This window comes from Colossoma macropomum, unplaced genomic scaffold (assembly GCF_904425465.1).
Source record: "Colossoma macropomum unplaced genomic scaffold, Colossoma_macropomum, whole genome shotgun sequence".
NCBI lineage: Eukaryota > Metazoa > Chordata > Actinopteri > Characiformes > Serrasalmidae > Colossoma > Colossoma macropomum.
The window spans coordinates 17,455,917-17,480,351 of record NW_023494787.1 but is presented as its reverse complement, the minus strand read 5'-3'; the positions used below and the strand labels follow the sequence as shown (position 1 = coordinate 17,480,351).

At 43.0% G+C, this 24,435-nt stretch overlaps 1 protein-coding gene across 2 annotated transcripts in view; it reads left to right on the top strand.

The window, feature by feature from the left end:
* Positions 1–5,418: 5,418 nt before the first annotated feature.
* The window catches only part of runx1t1 (RUNX1 partner transcriptional co-repressor 1), a 68,018-nt gene continuing 49,001 nt past the window's right edge, over positions 5,419–24,435 (top strand). For both annotated transcript variants that reach the window (XM_036566262.1, XM_036566261.1), the window contains exon 1: positions 5,419–6,068. In XM_036566262.1, coding sequence (XP_036422155.1) covers positions 6,041–6,068 — 28 coding nt within the window. In that variant the 5' untranslated portion in view covers positions 5,419–6,040. The remainder of the gene's footprint in view (positions 6,069–24,435) is intronic.

The window sequence follows — 24,435 nt, the reverse complement described above, 5'->3', positions numbered from 1 at the left end:
CCCAGAAGGATAAGCGGTTTAGATGATGGATGGATGGATTTGGGGTTAAACATTTTTGTTCTTAACAACAGTGAATCTATCAGTGCATTAGTCACTAATAACAAGACCATTAACAAGACCAAGTTTAAAGTCCCAGGGAACACCTTTATATGATACTAAAATTGAGTGTTTTATTAAATGTCCAGCCAAGTTTAAATAAAAAAATAAATAAATAAAATAGAACAATAATAAAACACAGTTTAAAACCTGCTGATCAGTCCTATTTGAAAACTTTGATGAGTTTGCATGACATAGCTTATAATGTCAATCTATTCCAGTGTTTTGTTACTGTTTTACTTCATTCTGGGTTGTGCTTTGTAGACTATTTGCCTGTTCTTTCCAGATATTTCCAGGCAGCTAATGGCCTTGCTAGCTATAAACACACTTTTTTGTTCTTTGTAATATTGATCTAATAACAATGTCGGACTAAAATTTGCACTACTGAAGTACTGAGGTAAGGGAACAGTACACATAGGGGTTTTATTTTGCAGCTCAAAATTTCAAAACAGTCAAAATTACCATTTTAGCCTTTCTTGTGTTAAAGAAGATAAAGTTCTTATTAACTTTACTGCTGGACGTGTGTCCAGGAAACGCTGGTGTGGCTGGTAGAACATACAAACAGACAGATGGACACGCAACTAGCTACATAGCTCAGTAATGCTTGCTAGATTAGTTTTTGCTCAGCTGTTAGCTTCCTTTTGGTAAAAACAAACACAGAGACACATTTCAAGCTGTTCGGGTGGGACAAGACACATCAGGCCTGGGATTAGTGAGTTTATTACTTACATAAATACTACTTAAATTTAAGACCACTCAATTTACCTCGAGAGGAGAATTTTAGCAAAATACATTGGCTATTTATTGAGCTTTGGGAAGTTAATCACAGGATATACTTTGTATGTGTATGTATATTGTGAGCCCATGAGAGCAAGATCAACCTAGCCTGAAAGTTCAAAATATTGGGCAGCTTTGTATGGAAGTATATTGAAATTCTAGCATATGTAGAAACACAACCATAAACCTGAGGCTTTTCACTTTTACATCAAGGATACATTCAGTTCAGTAAGAATTCACACACACTGGAGCTGTGAAGGATGTAAAAACCTTGAGTACATCTGTCTGTATTTATCTTTATTTGCTTTTATCAGCTCTTTCAGGCCCAGAACTGCAGAATATGTAAGGGGGTGACCTCCTCACATACTCTGCAGTTCTGGACCTGAAAGAGCTGAAAAAAGCAAATAAAGATAAATACAGACAGATGTACATTTAATATAGACAAGTGTAAGTAATTAAACAGTTTCTTTGATCCATATTAAAACAGTGTAAGGTATATTGTACATACATAGACATAGTAATTTAACACACAGCTATGTTAATCAATGTATGTTTTTGCAAGAGGACAAATTATGATGACTGCATCTGTGCTTGTCTGTGTAATACAGAGGATGTCACCAGTGTTGGGATGATTGTCTGGAGCAGTATACTGTAGGGTGAGGCTTTGTTTTATTGTGCTGCCTCACACAGCACCTCTTTTAACCAAGATTAAGATTTGTTTTGTCAACACACCCATTTGGCCAACGTCATTCTGTTGTTATTATTACTGAGTTCTGAGATAGTGGCCCTGACTGTGTGTGTGTGTGTGTGTGTGTGTGTGTGTGTGTGTGTGTATGTGTGTGTTTTGTACATTTTCAGGACAAAAATGACTCTGAAGATGGAGAAAAATCAGGGCTAACCTACAGGACCTACAGCACTGTACCTGTTCTGATTTTGTGAAGTGCATTTTATTACATTTCATTTTTTTATCTATAGTTAGACTAAAAGTCCAAGGACACCCTTTAAAACAACCGCAGTCCATTTTCCAAGACATATTTCTGAGGTTTAGATATAAGAAAATTAACTTGCAGATCATTCAAATTCATTGAAAGATAATTACCTGCATAAGGAAAATAAGTAAAAAAAAAACAGGAGTTTCCAAAACTAGAGTTGATTAAATACATAAAAATATATAATAGGGCCCCTGGCAAGGCCTGGTAGACTACCAAAACTGTAACCATCAGATAAACAGTACTTAAAGCTTTGAAATCTTTAAATCTTTGAAAGAAGCGTGAAAATCAAGCTCCACTTTTGCTTCCACTGTGAGAAGACAACTCAATGCTGTGGGTCTGAAAGGATGTGTAGCGGCAAAAAGCTGTAACTAAAAAAGGAAATGGAAATAAATCTTGCAAATCTATGGAGCCCTGCTGGTGACATCCCATATAAATAAAAATAACCCACGGCCATGCCTTATTACCGAGTGGAAACGAGATCCTAATGCGGGACCACGACTTAGTAAGGTGTGGGAATGAGATAATTAAGTTGTGGCCACGACTTAGTAAGGTGTGGGAATGAGATAATTAAGTTGTGGCCACGACTTAGTAAGGTGTGGGAACAAGATCATGCCTTAGTAAGGCGTGGGAATGAGATCCTAATGCGTGACCATGACTTACGTTTTCATGCATCAGGATCTTGTTTCCACGCCTTAATACGTTGTGGCCATGCATTATTTTTTTTTTATTTATACAGGATGTCACCAGCGGGGCTCCATATAAATCAAACAAAGAAACTGCTAGTGTGCTCAGAACAATGGACTGACCACCCCAGAGCCCACCATTTGCTGAACTGTGTAAAGCAGAAGATGTAACCCACTGAACTTTGGAGGTGTGGAAAGATATCCCTGCAGATTTCTTTGAAAAACTGAAAGCAAGTCTCCTGAAAAGGATAGAAGCTGTAATAAAGGTGAACAGTAGACACATTAAATACTCAAAAAATGATAAAATATTTAGTTGTTGAGTCTTCTGTATAATTTTATGTTAAGCATATATTTTCAGATTTCTTCTCTGATGCTGAAACACTTGTGCTTAATGGCCATTCTGACTGGAAATTAAATAAATGTACAGTATATAATACAGGGTGTATCCTGCCTTCTGCCCAATGACAGCTGGGATAGGCTCCAGCACCCCACCGCGACCCAGAAAGATAAGCGGTTTAGATGATGTATGTATGTATGAATGTATGTATGTATATAATACAAATAGATCATATTGTTAGTGCATATAGGTACTTACATATATACAACACGTGTAAGATATAGGCATGACTCCACGTCCTGACACTGTATAAAAACAAGCCTGTGTGTGCATGTTGGTCGCAGGTGGCCCTCCGGTAGATGGGGAAGTGCAGGAAGCCTGCATGGCCGAGTGTGTGTGTGTTTGTCCCCCCGTGGAGGCGAGGTATCCTGTGTGTGCGTGGCCCATCGCCCTGGGCGGCCCACTTCCAGGAACTCCACCAGCAGCAAAAACAGCGCAGTGTGTGTTTCCTGCTCTCCAATGGTGTTATCAGTGTCCACGGCAGCCTCTCAAACCCCGTCCTTTCCCCTGCAGGTTTCCTCAACCACCGTCCCTGCGCCTCCGGTGTCAAGATGTTGCTGTTTGATTGTCGAGAGCAGCTTTTCTCGGACGCACACTGGGCACAAAAGGGAGCAGAGTGAGTCTTTGTGATAACGCAGTGCAGGGGTGTATGTTGTGTGTGTGTGTGTGTTTTTGAGCTGTTTTGACCTCACCTTCTCTCTTCCTCTTTCTCCCTCCTTGTCTCTCTCTCTTTCTGTCCTCAGCACACCAGCTCAGAGAAGAGGAGACTCACCAAGATGGCTTTGTCTGAGAAGAACAAAGAATATGAGTGGCACATCAAAAAACTCTCAGAAGAAAGCTCATGTCGGTTTCGCAGGTATGGCCCCTCTGCAGGTCTCCTAGGACACAATACGCCAAGTCACAAGCAGATTAGAGGAGATACAGGGGACCTGACTAAAGCAGAAATGATTATAGTGGACAGGCCTGCTATTTTGCTAGCACGTTTCTCTTATTTCTGGACAAATACTACCACAAAAGTATGTTAAGCCACACTATGCGTGCAAAATATCTACCCTCCTTTAAAGTGCACTCATTGCTGACACATGCCTTCCAATTGCTTGTATAATCTCCATAGAAAAGCAATGCTAATAGAATGGGACTCTGAAGCAACCAAACAAGAGCCTAACGTCGCCATGCCCAATGCCAACTATCAGCTAGAGGGGTATATAGCCCCCTGGCATAGGGCTGTGGAGCAGTGGAACTACGTTCTGTGGCCTGATGGAGCTCCATCCACTCCCTCTGTGATAAGTTGGAGTGATCCAGAACTAATCATCCAACATCAGTATCTGATCTCACTAATGTTCTCATGACTAAATGCAATCAAATCCTCACAGCAATGTTCAAACATCTAGTGTAAAGCCTTCACAGAAGAGTAGAGGCTGTTACTGCAGCAAAGAGGGGATAAACTGTCTATTAATACTCTTAATTTCAGAAGAAACACTGGTTGAGTTGGTGTCTCTGTTTAGGACATATATGTGTTCTCAGTATTATTCAGTTCATACAGCATGTAAAGCTCTTAGCAGTTTAAATGAAGGAAAAAACACTAAGCAGAAGTCTATAGAGACCATATTTGGGGATGCAGTCTGTCGCATAGGAAATAGGCTATAAAGACAAACACTGAGGCGAGCCAGAAAGCACCATGGAAATAAGAAAGTGGCTTGTCCTAAATTGGAATATACAATTTATGGGTTAAGTTAGGGTTAAGAGAGAGACGGCGAGAGAGTCTGTGATGCATTAACTTCAATAGCGTCTGTGTGAAAGAGGCTGTTATCATCAGGCTGTAAACGAAGCTTCTGCTTTCCCTGGCTGGGCAGGACGAGATGAGATCCAGATGGAAGAGGAAAGTGTTTGCCTTGAGTTATTGCAGGAGACAGAGGGAGAGGGAGAGAGAGAGAGAGAGAGAGAGAGAGAGAGAGAGAGCGAGAGGAAGAAAAGAGAGAGGAGAGAGAGAAGAGAAGGAGAGAGGAGAAGGAGAGAGAAAGAACAAGAAGAGAGATGAGGAGAGGGAGGGAGGGAAGGAAGGAGAGAGAGAGAGAGAGAGAGAGAGAGCTTGCCAATAAAGCACTACTGAGCAGAGAGAGATAGAGAGGGAAAGGGAAATCAAGAGCGAGAGATCCAGAGAGAGATAGAGAAAGCAAAAGAGAGAAAGGGAGATAATAGAAAAAGACAGAAAAACAGAAAGAAATCGAGACAGAGAAAAAGTGAGCGCGTGCAGCACACATAAACACACGTTCATCTTCCCCAAAACAGAAATGGCGTAATTTATTTTCTCTCCTCTGTTCATTCTACCCCTCTTTTTCTCCCTCAGTTCACTCTCTCTCTGCTCCCCCTCAGCTGCTCCCTGTTATCTCCGCCCCTCTCTCGGCGAAGCCCCGCCCACTCCGCACCTGGAGCTTCCCGGAGCTCGCGGACTTGAGCAGGAGGCAAAAGCGCCCGCGCGCCACGGACGGAGCTACTCTCCCTTCGCGCGCATCCTGCGAGCTGTGCATCTGACCGCTCGTGCGTCCAGCACAGGAAACCGCTCCGTGCTGTTTTCGTTCGCACCGCTAAAGGACGACAGAAGAGGGAAAAAGTGGACTAGACCAGCGCGCGCGAGACACCGACCTGCCCCCCGACCCACTCACCCTCACCCCTACACCCGCCACCGGGGCTTTAGCGCTCTGTCACGCGCGGACTGGAGCTCGAATCTCGCCGCCTCGAGCCTCGCTGGAGTTTAACGGACATCTGTGACGTGTCGGAGGAAACCTCGACCGTTAGCGTTAAACACGGTTCACACTGACCGGACTGAGCCTCAGTCTGCTTCATCCAGCGCAGCGAAACGAAGACAAACGCGAAGCAGCGCGACCAGACGGGCCGTTTGGACCGGCGCTCGAAGCTCCTCGCCTCGCTGGAGTTTAACGGACAGCTCTGACGCGTCTGAGGGAACCGTTACCGTTAAAGTCGGTTCCAGCCGGCGGGACTGACGCTCATTTACTTCACCTAACACAACCAACGACACATTACCGGACCGTTTGGACCGGGGATTAATATTTTTGCCCTCGTTAACGGCGTAACGCATGGTGGGAATTTCAGCCTCTCTTCAGTGTAAGTAGCGCCGGTGTCCTCTCGCTTCATCTCTGAGCTAATCCTGTGGTGCTCAGCCGGAGCAGCACTAACGGCTGCTCACTTTACCGTCTTTAATATTTCATTTTTAACCTTATTTGTTGGGGTTAAAGTGTGAGATGTGAAGGAGTGAATGAGCTTTATTTAACTCACCGTAAGAGCTAACGTTAACGCTAGCAGTCTGAATTAACGTTAGCTTTCGCTAATGCCTTTTTTTGCCTTTTGCTGTTTATCATGTTAACGGTTTTCATTCGTTACAACTTTAATTCACTAAAAGGTAGAAGGTAATTCACGTTTTTACTAATAGTGAGGTGAACATTGAATAAAATAACTACACATAACACATATAATGACCTCAGATGTGCAAAAACTAGCTGAAATCGTGTTTTCTGTTTAGCATTTTTTTTTTAAAAAGCACCTTAGCTAACACTCTGTAGAAATGTCCCCTTTGCCTTCTCTCTTATTTTGGATCAAAAATATTTGAATGACATCATTGTTTAGCTCATATTAATGTGTTCAGGTTTCTGTAGATTTAAACTGTATGTTAGGTACATAACTAAGACCAAAATGTACATAATTACCTCTGCAGTGAGGTCGAATGCCAGTAAACCACATTAATGCACTGCCACATGGCCACATACACACTTTGGGTTTTATGTGAATATTCTTCCATAAAATCTCCAATACATTGTGTTAATGGAAGTGCATTAAGTCAAATCAGTCTACTGATCAGTATCCATCCCTTCTATAACCAGGACTGTACTAAACTAGACGGACTACCGTCCACTTTCAACTGCGACAACCATAATCCATAATAACTGAAGCCAAACGCCTTTTATATTGCCAGCACATGTCAGCCTTCCCCTCTGAACGCTGGAAATATGACCTCATGCGTCCTAAACCGGGAGAAGAGACACTAAGGAGCTTTACAAATACTGCTGGTTAGTTTGCCGCCTCCACTTCAGACCATCCGCATTTGCAAACGGCTCTTTGCCCTCACAGCCGTCCAACTGTGGTCTCCGATCCACCCTGGTCTTTATTTCCACTTTCCCTTCACATGACTGAGGAGAGAGATGGAGATGGAGAAATTAAAGCGAGACGTGGCTTTGGGCTGCTTGAAATTAAAAGCTTTTCATATTTTTTTTCCTCTCTCCCTGGGAACTTGGTCTCTGTGGCGATCAGTGTATCTTTTCAGATGAAAAAAGAAGCTTTGGTATTTGGTGAGGCTGCTGAGGGTTTTGTCTGTAAACTGTATAACCGTTCTCACGGTTTGGGTCATGGACAAAAAGGATCTGTTAGACTTGCATTTGATATGTTAACGTTGTCCTGTAAAAGTCCCTCATTTTACACTGAAAAAGCCAGCGTCGTATTCTAGGCAGTTACTAATGTTAGACACAAAGTCCGTAAGTGCCTGTATTTTGTTGTAGATAAACTGTCATGTCAATAATTATTTTTCTTTGGTCGTACCCTGTGTCTTGTACCTCATAGCTCTGACAGATTGTGATGCACTATGTACATCAGTGCTGACAAGAACAATATGAGCTCAATATCAAACTGGTCACCACCTCAGTGCTGTCAGTGTCCACTTTTCTCCTTTGAGATTGGAGGGACAGTTTTAATTAAAGTCAAACATGAAGCAGGTTGGCTGGAGGTGAGTATTCAGTAAATAAGTGTTGTGTGTGTGTTATCTGGCCATGAGGCTGTTTAAACAGCACAAGGCCAGGCTGGGCTGGGGCAGCAGAAGCAGACAGCATCGTCCTCTGGCTGAGGCCATCTGCACAGCCACCAGCCGGCCTGCCTCACACCTGTTCCCCTCTCCCCCGCTTCCACTGGCCCCATGTGGGTCAAACGCATGAAACCAGACACGGCCATGGCCTAATGAAGAGAGGGTCAGCCTGCTGGGTCCAGTGCCTACACCAGTGCATGTTGCTGTAGGCGTGCTAAAGTGTGACTATACCTACGTATTTATTTTATGGTTATACTTAAAAATGAAGGGTCCTGAATGTTTCTTGGCTTTGTATCATTCTAGGAAAATGTCGATCGATACAGAACCCTTGTATTAATGTGGAGGGTCTTTAAACCTTAAAAAAGGCTCTTCATGCCCACACGTCTCATTTTCAGCAATGGTACTTTAAAGAACCTTGAATTGAAAGGTTCATTAGGGAACCAATACTGGTTCCAAAGAACCCTTTATTTTTATTAAAAAAAAAACATGCTGGTTATTTTCTCATTAACTGTAAATAGAAGCAATGTTAAAAGTGATGCACATTTCTTTTTGTCATCATCCAGAAAAGCATTTTACCGAGTCATTATGTTTATTTGAGACAATATATCGTATTAGTTGTTGTACTGGAGTGAAAAATGTGGTTTTCGTTCACCTTATATGCATGCACCAAAACATTTGCTGTTGAATACTTACTGTGTTTTTAGGTGACGAACTACAGACATTCTGGCCAAAAGCCAGGTATCTTATCAGTGTAGTCTGAGACTCACTTCATTAGTAATGTCACCCAATCGTTAACCCCTTATATAAACGAACTCATTTTCCCATCATACTCTTGCACCAATACTTAGCTTGTTTAATCGGTCTGCTTATTTGTCTTTGTCCACTTTGACTGGGAAAATAGGCAGTCAAACTGCTCTCTGCCAAGTTTACATTTAGAGCAAATCTGGCAATGAGAAATGCTTTGTATTGACCGTGGTCTGTAGGTCGAGAGTATGAATGGTGATATTAAGCTGTTGTAACAATCCAAAAAGAATGATGCTGTCTGCTGTTTGAAATTACAGTCATGTTCACCCTGTAGACTGTGTTCTTAGGGAATTCACCTTAGAAACAGTACACTGCAAAAAAAAAAAGCTTTTTTTAGCTTTGTCATGTATGAGGCTCTTTATATTCATTGAAGACCACATTCGGACTTGCTGACACACTCGACCCACGGCTGGAAGTGAAGGCTGGGAGATGTTTTTGTGTGCAGGGATAAAGCCCTCTTTTTGTGAGGGCTGTCGATTTGCTTCGACATCAGTTGCTGCGGAGGGCAGGCAATGAATTATTGATGTGGATGCCATCTCCTAGAACCTATGCTTCAGATCGATACGAGGCATTGATGGGTTACAAATTTATTCGCAAGAGGAATTTAGACCGCTGGTTATAGAATTTTATCACGTGCCGACATCAAGTGAGATGAGTGAGTGAAGGAGTGTGAGGATGGAATGTAATGTAATGATAATGCATTACAATAATGCACAATAAACTCAGTACAATACGATATACATTTTCCCCATTGTCTTAATTTTTAAAGAGCAGCTCAGGCCGAGTGAATGAAACAATATATTGTTCAATTGTTGGATAATTTGTATTGTATTTATGGAAAATGTGGATGAATGAATACACGCATTGAGGCAAACAGAGTGATTCTTAGATCTAGATTTCAAGAGCAAGACATCGCTGTCATAACTTAATCTTTTATTTCCAAAATGGTAACGTGCACTCTAATAGAACAAGGTTTTATTCCAAGTCATTTTGGATCTTTTGTATGGGCAGCAGTTGTTTTTAAATAGTGTCAAAAAATGAAAACTGGAAAAAATACAGTTGCATGGTTTGGATAAAACGGTGAGGAAATGCTGTTCCTACACGTTTGCAGAGCAGAGAGGCTGTGGTAGAGTTGCTGTGGGCTACAGACTATATGTGAGCTAGTGAGGAGCCAGCGTTGGTCCAGGGTTAACCAAACAACACACTGCTCCACTGCTCCAGCTGACAGGTGTCCTGGCTGCCTGCCCTTGCTCGCTCGCTTTCTCTCTCTCCCTCTCATACGCGCGCTCGTTCACTCCCTCACTCTCTTGTTAATCCCATACTCATTTACCAATTAACGTCTCTTTCTCTCCATCGTCCTTACCCCGACATGTGCATGCACACACGCACACACATTTTTCTCTCTCGCATCCATACATAATATACACAATCTCTCTCACACAGTCACGCACATTCAAAAAAACACCTCCCTGTCTTCCCCTCCTCTCCCTCTCTCCCTCTCTGTCTCTCTCTCTCTCTCTTGCTCTCCCCCTCTGCTCTCTCTCTCTCTCTCTCTCTCTCTCTCTCTCTGTTTATTTTCCTGCCTCCATCTGGACCAGGCTGATATTGTAATCGCCCTAATGCACATTGCCTTCCCCTCAGACTCACACACAATGTGCCATCCTGACAAGCCCCTTTTTTATTTCAGATAAGCCGGGGATGTGTGTTTAATGAATACAAAGCCGCGGTGTGTCGCCGTGCACTCTGCCAGAAGCTAATCTTATTGAATAGGTGCTTTTCAGTGATGCAGAACGCGATAACAGTGCAGGAGTGAAGATGTAACCTGTTATCTCGCACCTCCTCTATTTTCCTGTCACAGAATTTACATTTAAAGATTAGCTGTAAAAGGGTAAAAGATTCAGGGTGGTGAAGGTGTTAGGATGGCAGGGGCGTGTGCGTGTGGCTGCACATGGGCATGCAGGCGTGCAAATGTGTTGGGTAAGGGGGAATAGGAAGGTTGAGTGTGTGAGAAAGGGCAGAGAGAGAGAGAGAGAGAGAGGAAAGACAGGGTCTGTCGTTCAGGCTGTATCTGGCATGTGTGTCAGCCTTGCGGCAGTTTCTAACCCTCTCCAGGCCCAGCTCCTCGCTCCCTGGGAACAGAGATTAGCACATTGTTATCTGTAATTGGGTTTGGTCTGTGGATCCAGGGCAGTTTTAAGTCACAGAGAAGGTGAGAATGGCAGATGACCGGCATTATGTATTGGTATATCTGTGTAAAGGCTTGATTGGTGGAGAATATGGGCCGTGTAATGGCTTGATTAGGGTTTTTTCTTTTCTTTATGAGGTGACAATTGCTGAGGGATGGACTAAGCTTCTTGCTGGATGTCCATAAAACCCCTCCATAAAAAGGATGTTTTTTTTTTCCTTTTTATTTTTCTGCAAAGGTCAGTGAGAACCACAGCCAAGCTGCAGAGGAGGCAGCAGAAATAGTAGGTACAGCTCACTTACGCATGGTTGATGGTTAGTTAGGAACATTTGTTGCCTTCAGAACTGTACAAGAGTGTTATTATGCTATACAGCACACACCTGTACTGTTCTTCTGTTTTCACGGGGTGATGGTGTCTTATCTGTTCTGGTCCCAATTTCTGATTTATGGGCTGCTCTTACATAATAAATGTGATATATGGATTTTGATATGTATTTTATGAAAAGGGTGGCCTCTATGGCCCAGTAAAGAGGAGTGTAATTAAGATTTGTTTTGCGCCCTGAAGGCTCGACTCCTTCAAGAGCTCCGGATCAATAAGCAGAGACAGTAGGTCCCTGTGTTTTCACTTCACATATTGACATATTCAGTCAATTACAGCGCCTTGAGAAAAGGAGAGAGAGAGAGACAGAGAAAGAGAGAAAGAGAACAAGATGGATGGATAGAACTGCCCTTATCGCTTGCTAGCTGTGGATAAATGGCAAAAAATGGAACATAATTGTCATACACGATTTTCACTGAGACTTTATGGTCTATAAGCATTATACCATGTTTAAAACTCCCTACTGAGAATTTTTCCGCTGCTAGAGAATCAAACTTGCTATTGAATAACATCATAATAAAAATATATATTTGTACATAGCCTATTTAAAATGGCCTGTTACTTTCTGTGACTGAATTATTTTAAAATGGATTGAGAGTGCTGTGGGGCCTATCTGCAGTTGGCAGGTAGTGTCACAGACACTGTGGTGGGACAGTAGCAATACGGAGGAGCTCACAGGAAGATTGTGTTGTTGCCAAACGATCAGCAGGCGCCTCGGAAATGAATGCCCGACGTCAATTATTTTGCACCAGAGTCAATTCATAAAACAGTCCTAAAGTGGTGGAGGCAGGAGGAGGTATGGAGGACGGAAGAAAACAGGCAGTAAAGAGAAGTGCAGGTGGGGGTGGATTGGGGGGGTGGACCTCTTCTTTTCAATGTGGGTTCATTTTGTTAAACGGCTGTTGCAGCTTGATGTTGAATGGAGCAGGACCCCTGGCGCATTAGAAGTGTATTCAGATGAATAGGGAATTGTGGTGAATTACTTGGCATTATCTCCCTATGTTATCACCATCTCTCCATGAAAGACTGAAGAGACCACTTTAACACAACAGCATGTCAGCCATCAAAAAGAGCCGCCAGTGGTGATACACTGCCATGTTGCAGAAGAAATACCATCTTAGTGTTTTTCTTTGTGTTTTGTAGTGACATACTAGTAGACAAGGCAGGTGGGATCACTTCCAGACTGGTAAGGTGAGACTGCATTGGAGAATGAAGGAAGATGATACAGATCTTAAGTACTTGCCCTCAGAGGCTTGTGTGTGAACTTCATAGAAAGCGTGAGGTGGAGAGCAAAGCGAGTCTTGGATCCTGTTTACGGTTGTTCATGTGCCTTTTTTAAACTGCTTGGAAGGAATTCCCCCTGCCAGGATGGTCAGGGCTTCCGGCACAAGCTGTGCACCGAGTCACTGCCCTGCACACATGAGAAGAGAGTTAACAAGCTGGCTGATCTGTTCCCAGGGCTTTCTTCGACTGCTTCAACCAAGTGTAGCTTCTCTTCAGCCTCAATTAGCTAAGATGCCCACATCACCAACCCCTAGAACACATGGCTGTACCAATATATCATGACAGAATACATTGCAATGCAAAAATGTGACTGTAAACACTGAAGATGAGCGATATCAGCTGCCTTCTGTTAATTGTATCAGCACTGTTTGAAAGGTTATGACCAAAGGTCGTAATCTGCTTAAACCGTTTTTACTGTCTCCAGGCCTGCTGTGAGTTGAGATCCTACAGAAATCACATCAAAATGACCAAATGAAGCTTGTTGTAAGCAATCCAGCAGTTCCACTTTCAGTGGCAGTTTTCTTTAGTAGGAGGGAATCATTAGGGGTCTCGATGAAGTGAGTGGAGGACAGTGATCCATGCTGTATTGACCCACCAAGAGGATTAGTGTATCAATTAACCTTTATGTGCGTGACACAGCCACTAAAGGCCTGAGGTTGTGGCTGCTGCCTGACCCATAGAACCATTCTATCTCCTCACAGCATTGTGCGTTTGGTAGGAAAGATGGCTTTAACCCCTTAAACTGAAGGCTTATATGTGGGCCCTTGCGGTTTAAAAGATTAATTCATTGTTAGTAAGAACAGCTTTACTCACTATTACACATTTAGAAATGATCTTGAAGTTGTCTGAAGAACCATAAGAAGAGCAGTTGTCACAGCTAGTATCACTGAACTGCTGTTGCTCATTGTAAAGCATGTTAAGGTTTTGCATCAGGTTAGTATCCATCGATTTTGCAGAGCAGTGCACTACTAGTAAAGTTGCTGACCAGCGTGTTTTAACGTGCAGAGATGAGGAAGGTATAGATGAACTCTGAGTGCCTGCCGCATGGATTTGCAGTGAGTGTTATTTCATGCCCTTGTAGTCCCTCTCTGATTTATCGCTTCCAAAATACACCCCAGTGCCAGTGTTTAAATAAGTGCAGATTGCGGTGAGCAGCACTGCGGAGTCGAGATTAAGACCATACTCCGAACATGGAAGGGCTTCTCATGAAGCAATAAAATGGCAGAGCATATAAATCTATCTTGCCTTATAAGGTCAGAAATGTTTTAAGTTGTTTCAGGGTGTCTTGTGTGTGCCAGTAATTGCTTTTCCATCTGTCTTTATGTCTCTTTATCAACATCTGGTTTAGTGCGCCATACTTCAGTAACAAGTATTCTTTATAGGACAAGAGTTCCCAGCTCTGCTAGTGCGATTAGCTTAGTCTTGACTACCGCTTTGAGTGCAGATCTCCACATATGCTTGCCATTACTCCATACCATTCACAAAATGTAATAACTTTTTTTTCTTTTTCTTTCGGGGAGAGGGTGAGTTTGTGCATCGCTGTGTGTTTTCCTTTTCTTTTCGCTTCATTTTTTCCATAACTGTAAAGACTTTCTTGGTCTGGTCTTAATATTCCCTCAGCGACTGGACAAATGACTGGCTTTCAGGGCGTTCAGGGGTGCACAAGTGTGATGGGAACGGTTCATCCCTTTAAGTGCGGCCCTGTCTGTGCCTCCCATACCTTTAAACAGAGAGAGAGAGAGAGAGAGAGAGAAGACAGCAGTTTTCTTTCTGCTTTGCTCACAGCCGTCTCATTTGGCACATGAAAGGATGCGTCTGTTTCGAGCTGTTCCCCTTCTCGGAGGAACGTGCGCACACTTTGGCAGTGTTGCAAAGATATGATCTTAATCTGCTATTTCCTCTTTGGCAGTATTAAATTGTCCACATAATAATTCACAGCTGCACAGGGATAGAATATAATGGTGCAACTGAGATTTTGTGTTTGGTAACCTTTTTTTTTTCACCCCACCAACTCCTCCTACACTATAATGTCAGTGTGCATGTGAGACATCTGTTATCTCAGGGTTGGACAGTGTTGCCTGCAGATTGTGCCAACTGCCTTATATTTCTGTTGCATCACCTTCAAAATTTTGTCCCACAGCAATCAGAACAAGCCGTGCAAGTCACAGTATTTGAACTGCTCACTCATTTAATCCTTCTTCACAGCCACATGGCAGCTATTATACAGCAGCAGCCTGCTGAATGCCAGTTTCTAGGCAGATGTGTGGGGCAGATAAAGCCGCTGTCCTCATGTGTCACCTGGAGCAGGGACACACCACGCATCGCTGACACGCGCCTCTCTCTCCAGCCTCAGCCTCGCAAGGTCCTCGTTGCTAAAGAGACAAATGCGTTTGGCGCGCATGGCCTCGGGCTATTGCTTTTAATGACGAGGCAAACGGAAAAGTCAACGGCTGATTAGAGATTGAAGAGACGAACACGGGGCATGCTTATTAAGATCCCTTTGGCTCCTGCCTGGTCCCTTCCTGCCACGCGGCACCAAGCATTACTCTCTGAAAAGGCCCTTTGCGTCAGCTGAGTGCTGGAGGCGCTTGCATGTTTGTGTTTGTTTGTGTGTATGTGTGTGTGTGCGTGTGATGGATTAGAGAGCTATAAATGTAGAGTTGGGGTTTATCTGCGATTGGCACCATATTTCTCTCCCTGTAGGATTTGGGGACCGAAGAGGAGGGGAGAGACAAGAATGCCTTTATTCAAAACAACTGTTTGTGCGTAATTAACATATGAAAGGAAGCTTACAATCTGGCAAATCCCCACACTTGTTTTCAATTATTTATCTGCATTCTGGGCGAGGGTTGGGGGCTGGAGGGGTGGGAGGGGAGCTCCTCGGTGCCATGAAAAGGGAAGTGTTTTCACTGTGACTGAGCTGGAGGGCCTCTGGGAATGCACTATCACACATGATGAGATGGAAATAGAGTTAAGCTGCAGAGTGGATTATGGTCGATGAGGAGTGGACCGAGAGGCAGACTGGGGGACTATAGTCCCCGCACGAGACACACACGCGGGTCAGTGTGATTATTGAATGGGCTTCAGTCAGTGTTTAGTGCCTTTGTAAGAGACCGAGCCAGGCATTGATCCGGCTGGAAACCGCATGACAGCGTGTGAAATGTAGATGGGAGCGAGAGGGGATTAAATACGGCTAGAGCTGACCCCAGGGATGCTGTTCACATATCATCTAGCACTCCTTTCTTTGACTGAGATGACCATATACACTATACGTCCAGACGTTTGCAGACAGCTGCTCATCCAGCGTTTCTTCTGAAATCAAGGGAATTAGGGATGGAAAAGGGAGTTTGTGTCTCGTTGCTGCAGCCTCTACAGCCTGTTAGTGTTGGAACATTGGTGTGAGGATTTGACTGCATTCAGCCACAAGAGCTTCAGCGAGGTCAGGCACTGATGTTGGATGAATAGGTCTGGATCACAAACTCTGATTGATCCCAGAGATATTCAATGGAGCTGTATCACTCCAGAGATTACGTTATAGTAGTGATTAACAGAAATGAAAATTCCTAGGTGTCATAGCTCTTCTTTATAGTCAGCATGAACGGTGTTTACAAATTGCTTGTCTAAGGTCCATTGAACCATGAAAAGGTTCCACATGGCCGACATTTTCACGGTTCAAACCGTCCAAGAGAAAATGAAAAAAGAGCATTTTCATTCCCTGTTTCTGACTTTCATTACCATTTAAAATTATTTGCGAAGTGATTTTGACCCTTTTGAAAAGTGTTCTATTGGACCATCTTGGCTAAAAATCTTTAAGTTTCGTAATTTCAGTGCATCCCGACTTTATGCCTCTGTAGCTGATGCTTGGCCTTGGGCATGGTGACCTTAGGCTCATGTGTGGCTGCTTCAGAGCATCCCATTCAGTTGACAACCTGCTCACTAATTGGAAGGGGTGGAAACCTTTGGACATATACTGTACGTCTGACCTTAGATCAGTGGCCCTGCTCAGAGATGCTTTGTGAGTATGAGCCTAGGAGAATTTGGGTGAGAGGGTTGATGGGGAGGGTGGAAGGTGTGAGTGGTCAGACAGAGATAGAGCCATAAAAAATAGGGGTACATGTAGCTGGGTGGGGCCTCCTACTGTGTGCCACTGTCATGGGCTACAGATTGATGGCTGGGCCTATATCAGCACAAGCCAGGACTAGTCTGGACACAGCAGAGGAAACCAGGGGAGGAGCAGGAAAGCAAGGGGCAGGAGAGCGTTTCAACGAGAAAAAGAGAGAGAGACGGTTATGTGTGTGTCTGTGTGAGAGACAGAGAGAGCTATTGACCAGACATATAGCCTCTGTGCCAGAAGCCGCAGAAGTATAGGAGCAGGGAGGAGCAGAGAAAGCAGAGGAGGAATGGAAAAGGGAGAAGTTAAAGTCAGAGGGATCACATGAGATCATGTTTAGATGTGTGGGTTTGTTTCCTAATTTCACTGAGTGGACGAGATTGTGGTTGTATACCATATTCAGCACTGTAATGTATTTTTAAGACTCCCTCCTGGAATTATGGTTCAACGACAGTTTAGAAGGCCTGCTGTATTTAATAATACAATGTCATTGGGTTCAAAGCTGCTGTATTTGGTGCAGTGGTGTGACTGAAGTAAATCATCTGCACTGTGAGATCATTGAAAATGCATCAGTAATGCTGAAGCAACTAGGGCTTGCTTGGGCCAAGGTATCTTTTAAAAACATGTCATTCTTGTAGATCTCTATCATTTATTGGATGTGTGAACAGCATTCCTTTCAAACACTGCTGTAGGAAAACTGAGGAGTGAAACAATGTAATGTGTCATTCAGTAGCATCTCAATTCAGTACATGCAGATATTAAACAATACCTTCAACAGACTGGAGCAAATAAAGTGCTCAATAAATATAACAAAAACCAAAGAATTAAGTCCACAACAAGGGCAGACCATGCTTCCTCTGCAAATGTCCTCCCCTTTAAAATCGAGAGCAGGGAGAAAAAGCACTCTTGCATATTAGCTTGTGTCTTGTGCGTTATTGTAAAATATTGTACTTTTATAATGTTGAATGCTGTAATAAACTGAAAATGAAAACATAAATGTATTAACATATAGCAGATTGAAAAGTGTACCACTGTATCGTGTCAACCAAATTTATCAATTGTATTCACCTTTACACCCCTAGAAATGTCTAGACCTTTACTGGTCGTTCTCTTTTTTTTTGCATCTATTACTCTGGCCCGTATGCCTAAAGGAAAGCAGATTGAGTTTGCAGCATGTGTTTGTGTTTTTTTCACTCTGCAGTTCGAAGAACAGAAACCATATGAGCCACACATGTGCTGTGTACCCTTACCAGCACTTTTATTGTTTCCCCTCCTGCAGAATTAGCATTGCGTTGATGTGAAATCACAGTCAGGAGACGCTCACTGCTTCTTATGTCAGCGAGATGGAGAGGCTGCTATGTGTGATTTACAGTGAATTCAAAATGAGAAGCGATGTCTTCTTTTTTGTTATGTGTTTTGGATTTTGTGTTTTGTCTTGTTTTGTTTTGTTTTGTTTTGTTTTTATCTCAGCTGTGGAGAGCGGCCTTGCAGCCCTGGCTTCCCATGGCTGTGTGAAGTGGAAGATAGCGAAAACCTGAAATCATCTTCGTGGTGACTCACCCCCTCTCTCTCCTCTCTCTCTCTCTCTCTCTCTCTCTCTCTCTCTCCTTTCCATGGCCCCTCTCTCTCTCTCTTTCCTTCCCTCTTCTCCTCACTCGCCCCCCCCCGCCTTCATCAGCCCCCATGCCGTCTGCGGGTTTGATTTAGTGGATAAGAGGCTTTCTTAGCAGTGGGCGAGGGATGCTAATGGTGCACATATGCTGTGAGACAGTGTTTTATTTTACGAGTCAGACATGAGGCGATTCTGATTCAGGCGAGGTTGAACATAACTTATCCATCGCCGCGCCTGCTGCCATATTTTATTAATGGCAATACGTTTCTCTGATTCTGAGGCTCTTCTCGTGCAACTGTTAACTCTCTCTCTCTCTCTCTTTCACTCTGTCTCTTGCGCCGGTGAAGAGGGTAACTTTATTTCGTGTATTGTACACACACACACACACAATGGGCGCTGCTCTGTGGGTGCTCCTGCAGTTCGGCAGGGCTGCTCACCTCACCACATATCTGCAGTGCCTGTTGTCATGGCAACAGCAGCGGGCTGGGCAGCCGGAGGCGCTGTGTGGCATGGAGCAAGGTGAAGTGGGCCAGAGCTGGCCTTGGCCAGGCTGTCGGGTCAGTGGGCCAGTTTTGCCACAAGTCTTCATCTTCTCCTCTTTAGGCATACTTTTCAGCCGACCTTCAATGTGTTTGCTGGGGCAGTAGGTGTATAACCTATTTATATGTGTGAAGTTTGTTTACTTATGATGTCACCTGTCAGATCCAAGCTTCTGGGTTTGTGGATATGTGATATTTAGTTTTGCTGCCTGTAATAAAACATCAACACGGGCATGATAAACAAGGGCAAAACATATTGCAAGTATTATATGTTAAAACATTTCTTGTTTTTTCTTGATGTAATAATACTAAGGATAGGCCTGCATTATTTTGACACATACAGAAGCATTCATCATTAATAAGTGCTGACAGCATACAATGAAAGAATTTTTTAATCTGCATATTGCAGATATTGTAATCGCAAGGGCTGATTTGCAGTATCAATTAACAGATAACATATTGTGCAGCTCTAGTGATAGTATTAATTTGAAAGCATTGCTGTGGGATCAACAGCCTGAAAAATAGTTGCAGTAGCTTAATTTATGCTACATATTAACATTGTCAATTAAAGTAGTCTAGGGCTGAGTGCTGTTTTCACAGTGCGCAATATGCATTGTGATATTTAGTTTTTCTGAGGTCTAATAATTTGGAACAGACAAAAAGAACCAGTAAGACCAGACTTAAGAAATACTATCAAAACATTTTGGTGCAATGAATTTTATTCCATATTTCATCTACTGTGAAATTTTAATTATGCTCCCTTTGCAATTAAACATTTTTTAAGCACTGATGATATCTGATGTATGGAAAGTAGGCCGATCTGATCTATGTGTTTCATTCACATATCTGCCAATGCCAACACAAAAGCTGAAGAAATTGGGCCCAAATCTGTCTGGAGTAACATTACAGAGAAATGTAAACTATATTTGTCAAAATTATGTCAATAATCTTCAAAGTAATTATCTGCCGATACTGATATGATTCCATTATCATCACGTTTCCACAGCAATTTGTCATGGCAATGATAAATATCATATTGCCTGCCCCTAGTAGTGTCTGCCTGCAGACTGTTTACTCAACATGCACTTGCAGCTTATGTTGACGTATTTTCAGTTTCAGGTCAAACAACATTCTTGGTTCATGGAGTGTGGGATGGGAGGGTATCTCTTCCGGTTAGTGTTGTGTTTTTAGAATAGTGGCATGCAGGGGAACTCCTGAGCGCTGAGCAGCTCTTTTCCTCTGCTGAGTCTTCCTTGATGGGGACAGCGAGTACCAGAGAGAGAGGGCAGGCTGGCGGAGGCTTGTTGATGCCCTAGGCAGGGCTTGCGGAAGGCAGATAGAGGGGCTGGCCTCTCCGGCAGGACAGTGGAGGTCAGGCCACCAGCTTGCCCACCCTTGGGGCTTCCGACTTTAATTACCTGAGGATCAAAACATCCCGGCCGGCCTGGAGGAGAGAGTGTGTGAACGGGGGATATCAGGGGCCGCGCGGTCCCACGGCAGCGACATCCTGCCCGGCGAGGCCGGGCCCTGTCCGTCCTGGTTCCTGACAGCAGCCTATCTCTGCCGGGCCCGCGGTTCCTTCCATTCTCCAGGCCATTGTGTGGAACAGGGCTGGGCCAGGAATGGCTGGTTCCTGTTGGACTCGCTCTCTAACCCCCCCCCAGCCAGCCCCGGCCCTACTGACAGATTCCTCCTGTTTTGTTTTTGCTCTCTTTTTGTTATTAGTGATGAGGATATCAAGAAAAAATAACAGATTGATGAGACTTTTTGGTCTTATCTGCTCCCTTTTTTCCTCTCGCTTCAGTGTGTGCCGTAGATAACCTAAAAGAAATAACTGACAAGTTACAGCAGCACTAGGCTTGTGAGATTGTGTGCAGTATACCATCGTTCACTTACGCCCCCTAGCCATCGCTGATTGACGATAGTATTGGGGTGCGCGTGTGGTGGGAGGCAAGCTGTTATCCAGCACTCATAGGAGAAAGGTGCTACAGGTATTGCCTGAGAGGCTGCTATTAACCTACAGACTGAGGAGTCTCACAGCACTTTTTTACAGTAATCCATTTTAGCACAGCAAGTAATGTGGTAACACCACAGTATAGCCTGCTTAAACCCGAGGAATTGTTTGCGTTTCTTGTCAGAAACTGGCTAACTTGCTAAGCTACTTTTGTTCTCACTTTGTTTGGTACCCTCATGTTCCGTTCGTGGAAGGCAGCAGCACACCTGTATCTGTTTGTGAGCACGACCATAGCATAAAAATGCTACCTAGTGCTGCTGTAGAATGTTCTGAGTCCTGACAATTTATCAGGACGGATATAGGACATAGACTACACATTAAAAAAAGAAAAGAAATACATTACGAGACATATATGCTTTCTTTTTTTTTGCATCTTAAAGCCATAGATGGTGCGTTTTTTGACATTTTCACTTGATAGTCATCATTTCCCAATTGAGATGAGTCGGAAAATTCAAATAGTTTGAGAACTTGAGGAGTAAATTAGGATTTTCAGTATGCAAATCAGCTTGTCTCTAAGGTTTAGCCATGAGTTGTCTGAACTCTATACACCACCAGAGGGAAGTGAAGAGCCTGCATCTTATGATTTACGCTGTGCCATCTGATGCCAGGTAACAGATAGTACAAAGCACAGCTATAGCACATAATAAGCATCATAGAAAAGCACTGAGGAACATCAGATTGAGCTGAAGCACAACTAATATCATTCATTGAATTTATCAGGTTTGGCGTCAGCTCAAAAACTCTTCACAAGCTCAGTGCTTTGTATGAGGTGAAATACGATGTGAATAGACAGTAACGTTGGCTGAGGTAAAAACAGACAATTAGTATTTATCTGTTTAACTTTCAAGCCACATGAGCACCTACTGTGGACTTGTGGTCTGGGTCTTGATTCAATTTAGTACAGTTATGCATAGCCGGCTAGTGGTAACTTGTAGCCTTAATATTCCTATTCTTTTTTTAAATTATTGTTAGAATATTTTTCATATAATACCTCACAATTTCAAATATCAAATTGAATCACAACTGAAATGCCCATCCCTACTTCTCCATATCATCAAGCCTAAGCAGCAGTCCTTCCTTTCAATAACATGGATAAGAGAAAATGATTAAGCAGGAAATTTTTACACTTAAGTGAAATTTCAGCGCTTGTTTGCGTGTATGTTTCTTTTCAGTGTGGATTTCTTTGAGCCTCTCTGTAGTGTGTAAATGTGCTGAGAAGCAGAGCGCTGCATGTGTGCACGCTGTGTGATGTGGATGTAGGAATTATTATAACACAATGAAACTGTGTATGTGTGTTTGTGGGTGTGGGTGTGGGTGTCAGTGTGTGTGTGTGCATGTTTGTTTTTTTCAGGATAGGTTTACCTAGCGAAGTGTGTACCACTAGCGCCACCTAGTGAGCAAACCTAGTGGACTGAGCCATGTCTCTATCTCCCTTTCTTTCTCACCCTCCATAAAAAATAGATAGAATGCTGAATTCTATCAAACATGAGGGTGGTTTGATAAATGAGCTGTGCTGCGTGTTTGAGAGAGGAGTGCTGGTGCTCAGCCCACCTCAGGCAGCAGTGCGGCGGCGCGGCGAGCACGACTTGGCTCCTGTTCAAACGAGAGAGCTGATTTGTGACTGATGAGATAATTGGCTTTCATGAATCAGCAGAAGAGGAGAGGGATTGGCTCTCTTTAGCACAACTGCCTGCGTCCTCTGCTACAGTTAACTCAACTCAGGAGCGCAAATGCATACACACTGAATGGTGTACTGTTGCGTCAGTTGCAGGTAATGCTGGGCGGTAAATCATCCGTGCCAACATTAATGGTGCGGCCATACTGATTTTTAGTTATAGCAATAATGACAAATGAGGAATTCTTGTTATGCTGGAATAAGAAATTCTTGTTTTACTTGTTTTCCTTTCTGGAAAGCAGGTTTCTATCTGGGTAAGATTCCCATAAGGTTGCACTGATGTGGGGTCTGTGGGCCAATGCTGACACTTGATAATTTCCATGTGCATATCTCCTGATACATAAACATATAGTAGAAATTGATAACAGGATTCACCTGGATTAGCAGTATGGAGAAATTTATTAAGGTTTATTTCTATAGAGTTATACATGTAATAATATGAATAAATAAAATGAAATCTTCGGAAGTTTCAAACATCAGTCAAATCTAAATATCTGTCCAATGCTGATAATTTATTTAAGCAATTATCTACTGATACCGATACACCATAATAATGGTTACAGTATCATCGTGCACCTCTAGTTTATAATACAGCATGAGGTTCCTTTTGTCGTAATTGTGAGAGAAGCCGAACAAATCGGTCCACTCAAAACAAGCTATACCAGGTCTGTGGTGTTCCGGTAGTATGGTGCCACTTTATTAATGCAGTCTTAAATATTATCTGACATCATGATATGCTTGGAAAATATCGTCATATTGAATTTTGTCAATATCAGTCAGCACTAAGTGAAGGGTAGGTGTAGGTGAGGAGGGAATGAGGGCAGGGCTGATTAGCAAGGCCATGTGGAGAAGGTAGAGGGAGAGAGAGAGACAGAGAGAGAGAGAGAGAGAGAGGAGAGAGTAGCAGCCCTCATCCACAGCCTGCTCTGAGACCCAGGGACACCAGAGTGGACAGATGGCTGAAGAGCTGGACACACAAATACACACGCACACACAGGCTGTCCCTATCTTCCTCTTACTGCTTCGCTTCTACACACACTCAGTGCAGCACGATGGATGGGCAGAGAGAAAAAGAGCGGATGGCTAGAAAAGATGGCTCAACATCTCGAACCCTCAGTTACAGCACTATTCATCGGCCTCTCACCGGCCAATGGGACACACACGTCTGCTCCCACCTTCTGTCCTTCAGTGCCGTCAGCACATCAGACAGAAATATAAACAGGACATGAAACATCACAGCCCTCCCTGTAAATTACAGAATGTTATGTCTTACAAGTACAAAGTTGTTATGATCATTTTGCTGTACCTGCTAAATGTAGAACACAGTTATTTTATTAATTATATAGCTATGTAAGGAACTATGTTTACATTCAGTTTGCTTTCTTTATTAGGTAGACTTTTTTTCTGTTTGGTTCAATTTTAACAAATGATAAATGTTGCGAAAAAGGAAAGGGATGTTATTTGTTTCCAAAAAACAAACTGTACATTCAGCAATACCTTTTCATCAAATTTGAATCATGCTAAGTAAGAGTGTCACGATTCACAGAATTCATTATGTTTTGTAATTGTTATTATGCTTCATTCAATATTAAACTGAGCTCCTTATTTGCTCCAGTCTGTCAACTGTATTGTTTGGTGCTTGTGCGTACTGAGTTGGCTTATATTGAAGAATACAATACAATACGATATATTGTTACAGTCCCAATAATAAAATATGTCCTGCTCTACGTACAAACACAAATGTGATATACACTGTTTATATACACAAAATATGCAGTTTTGACAGAATTTTTCAGCTCTGAGCTATAAGTAAGAAATTATTCATATATACTGTACTCCTTTGTGATTACTTTGTGATTGAGTTTAATAAACAGACAAATTAACAAATACAAAAGTCTGTCCTTCAATTTTAAATTAAATTTTAAGCTTGTTTTTCCTGTATTTGGACTGTCAGTGTCTTTGTGCGTGCCGCGGTGTGTTCCGAGTGTGCTGGGGCCGTGATTGAAACTGAGCCATTTAC